The sequence below is a fragment of the Populus trichocarpa genome, chromosome 17, assembly GCF_000002775.5.
Source record: "Populus trichocarpa isolate Nisqually-1 chromosome 17, P.trichocarpa_v4.1, whole genome shotgun sequence".
In the NCBI taxonomy this organism is placed as follows: Eukaryota; Viridiplantae; Streptophyta; class Magnoliopsida; order Malpighiales; family Salicaceae; genus Populus; species Populus trichocarpa.
This window is the reverse complement of record NC_037301.2, coordinates 11,510,541-11,519,672: the sequence shown is the minus strand read 5'-3', so window position 1 is coordinate 11,519,672 and position 9,132 is coordinate 11,510,541. Positions and strand designations below refer to the sequence as shown.

The window sequence follows — 9,132 nt, the reverse complement described above, 5'->3', positions numbered from 1 at the left end:
ATATATTTTAAAAAATAATTGTTATAATAATAATATTACCACAATAATGAACAGGCTCTTAAGAGTTATGAGAATTGTTTAGAATGATTAGAATGCATGCATACAGCTCGGTCGTATATAAGATCAATTTTCATGTATTTTGAATGTAAAATGCATGTTGTTGGTATTGAAAAATAATATAAATCATATCTTCAAACATCACTTGATAGTTTAAGCCACCGAGTTAAACTGGTTTTTTGCTATTATATCAGAGCCTTGATGATCAAACGGTCACGAGTTCAAATCTCATCATCCTTATTTATTTAATAAAAATTAAATACAAGGTAATGTGACCTTATGCAAATTGAAGTTCAAAATGCTTCCACTTGAGAGGGGTGTTAGAGAATAATATAAATCATATCTTGAGATCTCACTTAACAGTTTAAGTTATTGGATTGAATTGATTCTTTGATGATTAGGAGAAATTAATTTTAAAACGTAGTTATTGTATTTAAATTTTAATCAAAAATTAAATTAATGAGTTAAGATTTTGTTGAAAAATATTTTTTTACATGAATATTAATTATAACATGAAATATTAAAATACTTAAAATTAATGATAGATAAATAAAAAATTAATTTCAAAGAATTCTGAATGAAATTGATGGAAAAAAAATTCATGTTGATAAGAAATTATTGGTTTTATCTTTTAGAAATATATGTTGTTTTTAATTTAAATCTAACACAGACACCAAAACCAGAGTTAAAAAAATAGGCAGACTAGCGATTCCAATATAATGGTTGAAATTTTCCAGAGCACAACACCATCAAAGTTTTAATATGGAAACAATCCTTCCATCCGCAAACATGGGATTATCCTAAATTTAAGAAGAAAATCCATACATAGTAAAATGTGAATCTAATTACCCCAAACCAAAACCATGAGCAAAAACTGACGAAGATCTTCAAGCTAAAGCAAGTTAAATTCCTAACCAAAACCCAAGGAGCTGCTGCTGCAGCTGCAGCCGGAGCACCTCCTCCTGCTCGAGCAGCTGCTGCAGCTCAGGTATAAAGATGCTGTACATGGAATCGATGTTACATATTTTTTTTGGTGTTAAAAAATTTTTTTAATAAAAAATTTATAGATAGATTTTTTCAACATATTTTTGTATTTAAAAAATTCTAAGTGAAAATAAAAAAAAAATTATGCATAAATATAATCAAATAAATAAAAAATTATGTGTCTTAATAAGTAAAAAAACAACAACTATAAACTATAACTAAAAATAAAAGTGAAAAAATCGAGAAACAAGTATAGATTAAGATATTTAATTTCAAAAGACCAGATATTTACACGATTGTATTTACTAAATTTATTAATTAAAACAAGTTTTTTATTCAATCAAACGATAATAAAAATAGATATACACATTAAATTGATTGAATAAAATAAAATAAAAAAATAATATGCAAGACTACACATATTAGAAATATTATTTGAAAATAAAATTTTTTATTTTCAAGAATAAAATTCATATATACAAAAGATTAAAAAAATTATAAATGAATCAGAAAAACTTTCTCAAAAATTAAATGCTTAACTAAAAAAAATAACTATCATTTCAAAAGGGATCTCTAAACAACATAAAAAAGGAGAAGGGATGTTAATCTAAATATAAATTTAAAAAAAAAACATATAAAAGGAAAAAAAGAAGAAGAAAGAAAGACCAGGCGTTGTTGGGACTAGTAAATCAAGCCAGTCCAATTGCCACATTTTGTTAGGGCCCACACCCACTAACCTTTTTTTTTGTTGAAAGATGTTTGTGAAAAAAAAAAAGATGACGCTCTTTTACAGACCAGATATTTTTTTCTCTTACAAAAAAGTTGTGCATTCATGTTTTTTCGATGCAATTTTATACATAAAAAAATTTAATCTGTAAATTAAAAAGCTCGTACATACATGTAATCAAATAAATTGATAACTATGTGAATTAATAACAATAAAAATATATTAACGATAACTAAAAATAAAATTAAAAAATTCAAATGTGTTAATAAACGAAACATTTACCCAGTTATATTTTTTAAATTTATTTATTAAAATTAATCTTTTTATCCAATCAAATGATATTAAAAAAACACACGTATTAAATTGATTAAATAAAATAAAAGTAGAAAAAATATTATGCAAGGTTTGTTGTATATATTATGTTATCTGAAAATAAATATTTTTTATTTTTTTAAAATAAATTTCTTTATACAAAAAGATAAAAAAAAATTGTTGATGAATCATAATAAGTTTTTAAAAAAATTAAATACGAACAACACCATAATAAACAATATCTATCCAAAAATAAATAAATAAACAAAAAAAATCACATATAAGAAATATTATTTGAAACATAAATTAAAAAAATATTTTTAAAAAGATATATAAAAAAATATCAGTAAAAAAAAAGCAATATTAGAAAAAAAAAACATTGTTTGTTGTGGCTTAACTCGTTAAATCCATGACCCGTAGCATGAACTCAATCGGGTTCAATATTGTTTTCCCTTTAAATTCATATTCAACTTTTAACAAAAAAAAAAAAAAATTAAACATGTGACCTAGACCATGAACTCAACCAGACACTATATTGTTTTATCTTAAATTTATATTCAACCTTTAAAAACAAATATATACAACACCATCAAAAAACAATTTATATTAAAAAAAAGGTTAAATAAACAAAGCAAATCACAGATGAGTGATATTAATTGAAACATAAATTGAAAATTATCTAAAAAAATGATATATATAAAAAAATATCAGTAAAAAGAAAGCAACATTAGAAAAAAAAAATTATCTGGTTATTGTAGCTTATCTTGTTAAACTCGTAACTCAGTTCATGAACTCAACCAGGTTCAATTTTTTTTCTTAAACCTTAAAAAAATTTAAATATGGGACCCGAACCATGAATTCAACGAGGTTAAATAATTGTTTTCTCTTAAATTTATATTCAACTTTAAAAAAATTTCAAAAATTAAAAATGCACAACACCATAAAAAAAATCAATCTTTATAAAAAAACCTCAATCGGGTTGAATTTTTTTTCTTAAATTTATACTCAACCTTTAAAAAAAAACTTGTGACCTGGATTATACATTCAACCGATTAAATATTTTTTTCCATTTGAATATATAACAAACCTAAAAAAAAAATAAAGTAAATAATATCATTCATGGTAAAACATGTTGATTTAATACGGACCATAAACTTAACTGAGTTTAATATAAATATTTCTTAAATTCATAATCTACCTTGAAAAAAACAGATGTTTTTCCCATGAAAAAAAAAGAAGAAAAAAACAGATTTGTTAACATTAAGTTCTGAAAGTCGATATTTCAGCATTCCCAGTTTCATTTACTTGAAGTGGTTGATAATTCGAGCTACACACAAAAAAAAGAAGAAGTAATTATTACCTTTTCAATGAATTCGATCCAGATGAAATCTCAACTTTAGTGAGAATATCCATCCATCTTTGTCCCTTCTCCTCGTTTTCCCTGAGATTTTCTTCATTCTTATCAAAGACAATTGTGTAACTCTCTGTTTGATCATCTATCTTTGATTGTTTGACATCACGAGAAACTGGAAACACAATGTCCGATCTCATCTCATCCATGAATCCGACAATCTTGACAAGTTCTTCAAAGCACCATGGTAAAGAAGCACAATCTCTTGCAAATATAATAATTGACAGCCCTGATTCTTCAATGGCCTCAAAGAGTCTTGATCTAATTGCCATTACTTTCTCTGGTTCCTTCTCGACTGGCACAATGAATCTCAGGGCTAGATCTGACTTTAAAGGTCTGCGACTAGTGTCTGCGACTCTGATGCCAGGGAAAACATTAGCCTTCCATTGATGGTACGACGAAGAAAAAGCTAAAGAAGCTTTAAATGAAGAAGCTACTTCTTTGCTTGTAACAATAAAATGGGCAGAAGATAGTTGTGGTGTAATATATATAGAAGATAGCAAACGGACACCACAATTCTTCACCTTCACTCCTGGCTGGGAAGAATGAAACGACAACTCAATGTTGCTAAAGGATCCATGCTGCCACTCTTGAAGCTCTTTAAGGTAATCAAAAGATAGATAGAATAGCCAAATATGATCTGACAGAACTTGGATAGAGTTACAACTAATACACATTGGCGATGAAGGATAATTCTCTCTTCCATTGGCTTTGAAATGACAAAAAAGAGAAGGACTTTCACCATTTACACCGAATGCAACACACGCAACAAACCCCATGCTCCAACTAGGCACTTGCACACTAATTGAAGATCCCTTACTTTGATGGTTAAACCAGCCTGGAATTTCATTTCCTGGAATGGCGATGCCAAATCCAGGTCTTGGATTAGACAAACCCTGTACCATAAAGAACCAAAATGTTAGATAGATAGAGGGAGAGTGAGAGAGATAGAAAAAGGTTGGGGTTTGGTTAAGAGGACCTGGAAGTATCTTTCAAGCAGGGTCAACCCCATGCTGTCTTGGCCATAATGATTGTACAATTCCCAGCAGTTAAGACATACGAACTCTGAGATTTTGGAACTGCTTAGGTTTATCGGATCTGGAATTGTTTTTAGGCTTATACAACCATTCAAACATACCGTTTGAACTTTAGATGGAACCTTAGGCAATGATTCAAGCATCGTGCAATCCTCCAAGACAAGCATTTCCAGTTCAAAAAGCTGATTTATGCTTTTAGGCAGGCTAACAAAGTTATTCTGGCTCAGATCTAAGGACCTCAATGAAGATAAGCAGCCAATATCTTCAGGAAGTGCCCCTTCTCTTAGATTGCAAGCGCATAAACCTAGTACTTCTAAAGAACACAGACCAGACAAAGAAGGCGGCATAACTATTCTTTTGAATCCATCCAAAGATAATACTTTAAGATTCTTTAAAAGAAAAATGGATGCTGGCAGTTGTCTTATTGAAGTTCCACTTACATCAAACTCCTCCAAACTTTCAACTTCCCCCAACTTCTCTGGTATATATTTAAGTTCAGAGCAGCCAGATAGATCAAGTTTTTTAAGGGATTTCAAACAACCTATGCTACTTGGAATGCTTTCAAGGTTCTTGCAGCTGTTCATGCTCAATAGACCTAAGCCAATCAAATGATGCATCGATGAAGATAGTTTTGTAATACCAGTCCCATCCAATCGAAGCACCATCAAACATTTCATGTTTCCTACTATATCTGGAAACTTCTCAAGTTTTGAGCAGCCATCAAGAATGCAAACTTTAAGTGATCCCATTTCTAGATTGTTCGGGAGAATCCTAATGCTTTTGCAGTTCACAAGGTTCATATATTGAAGCTTCTTGTGATGTGCAAGTGATGGATGGACCTCAGACAAACTTGTACAACCTTCAAGAATCAGACTCTCGAGATTTGGAATTCCAGTAAGATCTGGAGTCTTGGTCAGGTATAGTGAGTTGCTGAGATTGATGATTTTCAAATTAACTGCACTCTGCAATCAGGCAGGGGAGAAGAAAAATGGATACTTCTATCAATCATATATAGGAAAACGATAAAAAGAAATACAAAGGCCCTTAAATTAGGTGATCTCACCTTACACCCATACCATAATTGCTCAAGATTACTGTTAGCCATGTGAAGTTCAACTAGCTGATCCACCTGCAAACCAACTGGCAATGATTTTGAAGGGTAAGAATGCCATTCAAGAAATTGTAACTTATTGGAAAGATCTTCAGGTCCTTCAGAAAGCTGCACGTTGTTGATTTTGAGCAATCTTAGTCTGCTCATTTTAGAGAAGGCTTCGATGTTCCATTGTGACTCTTTTATTCCAGGCATGTCCAAGAATATGGCTTCTATTTTTTCTTTTCCCTGTCAGCCAAAAGGGAATACAAGTAAAAAACAAATACAAAGTAGAGATGGAGCGTAAATTAAAATAAACTTTATGAAATCATATGGATAACGTTCTCTATCAGCTACTCACTGTGTTGTCCATCAGTGCAAGGCAGACATCCTCGTATGTCCACAATCTACTGCGCCTTCCAGGCTCTTCAGGGGATTCACAACGAACAATTTCCTTACCCATTATCTGTAATAAATTATGCATCCAGACTTGATCCCGAGAGACACTTATGAGAGATTTCTCAATAAGAACTTGTGTTCCAATATGTGCATGGAATCCACAGCTGTCAAGTATCCTTATTATTCGATCTTTTTTAAACCCCTTCAGGAAACAGGCAATGTCTAAAAATATTTTCTTCTCTAATTCATGGAGGCCATCAAAACTAATACGAAGCACATCAATAATTTCACGGTCAGGAATCTCATTTAGTCTATTAATCGCACTTTCCCATTCAAGGATACTTCTTCCATGCATAAACAAACCTATAACTTCTAGAGCCAGTGGAAGGCCATTAGCATAGCCCACAACTTGCTTGGATAGTTCCACAAAATCTTCAGCAGGTTGGTCATTTTTGAAAGCTTTCTGGCTAAACAACATAAGAGCATCATCATCATTCAATTTCTCTGCCTCATAAATTCTAGCAACACCATTTCTAGTCAACACTGTCTATCTCTGCTTGTTATGATAATTCTGCTCCCTGGACCAAACCATTTACTCTCCGCAGCCAGGGATTCTAGTTGTTTACGGTCATCTACATCATCAAGAACAACAAGAATCTTTTTACGTTGTAACTTCCGCTTTATCATTTCAATACCTCTAGAAGAATCACATATATTAGCTCGTTTCATTAAGATCTCAGAAAGAAGTTGTTCCTGCAAACGACGTCGTCCATCTTTCTCAGGAAAAACTTCTCTGACATTTGCTAAGAAGCAGCTGCCTTCAAATTGCCAACGAAACCTATCATAGACTACCCTTGCAACAGTCGTCTTACCTATGCCACCCATTCCACAAATCCCTATGAAGATTGCTTCGCCAACTTCTTCACCTATATAACCTTTTAATATCTCTAGACGAGAATCCATTCCAACTAAATTTTTGCTAATTGTTGGCAGAGTGAGGCTTAGTTTGTACGATATGCAGTCAGCAATTTCTTTAATTGATACCGATTCATCCCTGCACAGGAGGGTGCAAAACATTAATCATGCAGTGTGCAGAAATCAAATTAGATAGTGATAATGGGAAAACAAACATTAGCATATTATAGCCCGAAAATGTATGGCTTTTAGTCGGAAATTAATATAGAGAAAGATAGGGCCCTGATAATAGATAGCTGCAAGAATAGAGAGGAAAACGAAAGAATAAACTGAAAACGGAACTAGGATTGTATTGATGCTAAGAATGATCCGTACAATAGCTATCTTATTGCATAAAGAATCACACAGCCACTAAAGAAGCATGCATACAAGTACAAAAACTCTTTATCAAGTTTGATTTTAGCAGACCAAAAGCAAATGGAGTTCTATCATATTTTTTGTCGACCACTAAGTTATTTTTATAATTATTTTTTTAAAAAAATTCAATTATCTTGCATAGTAAACTTTTAAAAAACAACTTTAAATTTATTAATTTTCAAGTTTTTTCCCATACTAGCATAGCCCAAAAAACATTTCTTAGATCAACTTAGTTTAAGTGGATGCTCAAATCCAATCCACGCACCTTGAGACGCACAAATATCACATATGCATCACACAACTCAAATTTTGTCTGACGCATATAGCACACGCGCTAGCAACTCAAATTTCTTTGTGTTTGTCGCTTGTAACACACACACTAGACATCATTTTTTTTTTGGTGCTACACGTGCCAGTAAATGAGCATGCCGTTGTCTCTAGACCACGCTTGTCCTCACATACTACTTCATACTTGGCTATCTTTGGCTTTTATGGATTCGTCTCATCGAACTCTTTTCGATGTACTTAGGGTTTCATTTTTGAAGATTTAAAATGTCACCAACATCTCATTCCTTCCTTCCTTCTTTCTTTCTTTCTTTCTTTTCTCCCTTCAACTTTGATTATTGTGGCAACCCATTTCTTTTTTCTTTCTTCTCTACTTAATCTCTTTATTTGGTCCCTCAATTTTTATATAATTTTTTATATAAAGTTAATATTAATTCTATTATAATGATCATTTCATTAATTAAACTTATTTTTATTTAAGTTGGGAAAAAAACAGTATTTTAGGCAAAAATTAACTCTTTTTTAGCAATCGCATTCAAAATAAATATTAATTTTAGTTAATATATTTTTTTGTGCAAAATAATGGATGAAATGATCATAATAATTGAACTAAAATTAACTAAATATAAAAATTGAAGGACTAAATGAATATATAAGCCAACAAAAAAAGAAAGGAAGTTTTATTTTTTTTTTACATGTGAGACCTGCATGTCTCCAGTTGTGTAAGTGAGACCTGAAACCATGCTAGTTCGAAAAGTTTTATCCCACCTTTACTAGCTTGAGAAATAACATTTTTCATGTGAAAAAAATTCTTGTAGCTTATAATTATTTGCGCGCGCACCCATTCTACACAAACACACATATAATTAAATAACCTTTCAATAATTATATAATGATAAGATGCCACTTGTTGAGAACTTCACTTCCATGTGTAGTTCTATAACTAGATTTTTGTCCCATACTATGTTATGGTCAGATTATTTTTTCTAACTTTTATAAAATGTAAAGATATTAGAAATAAAAAAATTTGATGCATGCTATACGATACACTTTTAAAATATTAAGATGATGATATATTGAATGATATAATTATTTAAGAAAATAATTAAGATAACAACACACACTAGATCGACCTGAATTAACCATGCTTAACTTGTGAAACTCGCGATCCGGAGCATAAAACCATGATAACCCTATAAAACCCAAATCGAAATAAAATAAGGAGCCCAATTTCAAAAACCAAATATTGAAAGTCGAAAATAAAAAAAAATTATTTAATTAAAGAAAGGATTTTTTAAATATAGTAGCTAATTTTAACAAAGAATAAAAATTAAAAAACCTGAAATAACCTCGGTTATTTTAAATTTATTAAAAAATATTATAGAAAGCAAATAAAAAAATTAATAGAGCCCAATCTTTAATTAAATTAAATGATGAAGGATGAAACTGAAAAAAAAAAATATTAGCTTAAAAGAAAAGAAACCCGAACGAATTTTCT

The 9,132-nt window shown here is 30.7% G+C and overlaps 1 protein-coding gene across 10 annotated transcripts in view; it reads right to left on the bottom strand.

Moving 5' to 3' along the window:
* Positions 1-742: 742 nt before the first annotated feature.
* The window catches only part of LOC18110884 (TMV resistance protein N), a 65,023-nt gene continuing 56,633 nt past the window's right edge, over positions 743-9,132 (bottom strand). For all 10 annotated transcript variants that reach the window (XM_052448443.1, XM_052448449.1, XM_052448447.1 and 7 more), the window contains 5 exons: positions 5,980-6,380; positions 5,592-5,867; positions 4,471-5,490; positions 3,441-4,387; positions 743-1,056 (listed from right to left, as the gene is read on the bottom strand). In XM_052448443.1, coding sequence (XP_052304403.1) covers positions 960-1,056; positions 3,441-4,387; positions 4,471-5,490; positions 5,592-5,867; positions 5,980-6,380 — 2,741 coding nt within the window. In that variant the 3' untranslated portion in view covers positions 743-959. The remainder of the gene's footprint in view (positions 1,057-3,440; positions 4,388-4,470; positions 5,491-5,591; positions 5,868-5,979; positions 6,381-9,132) is intronic.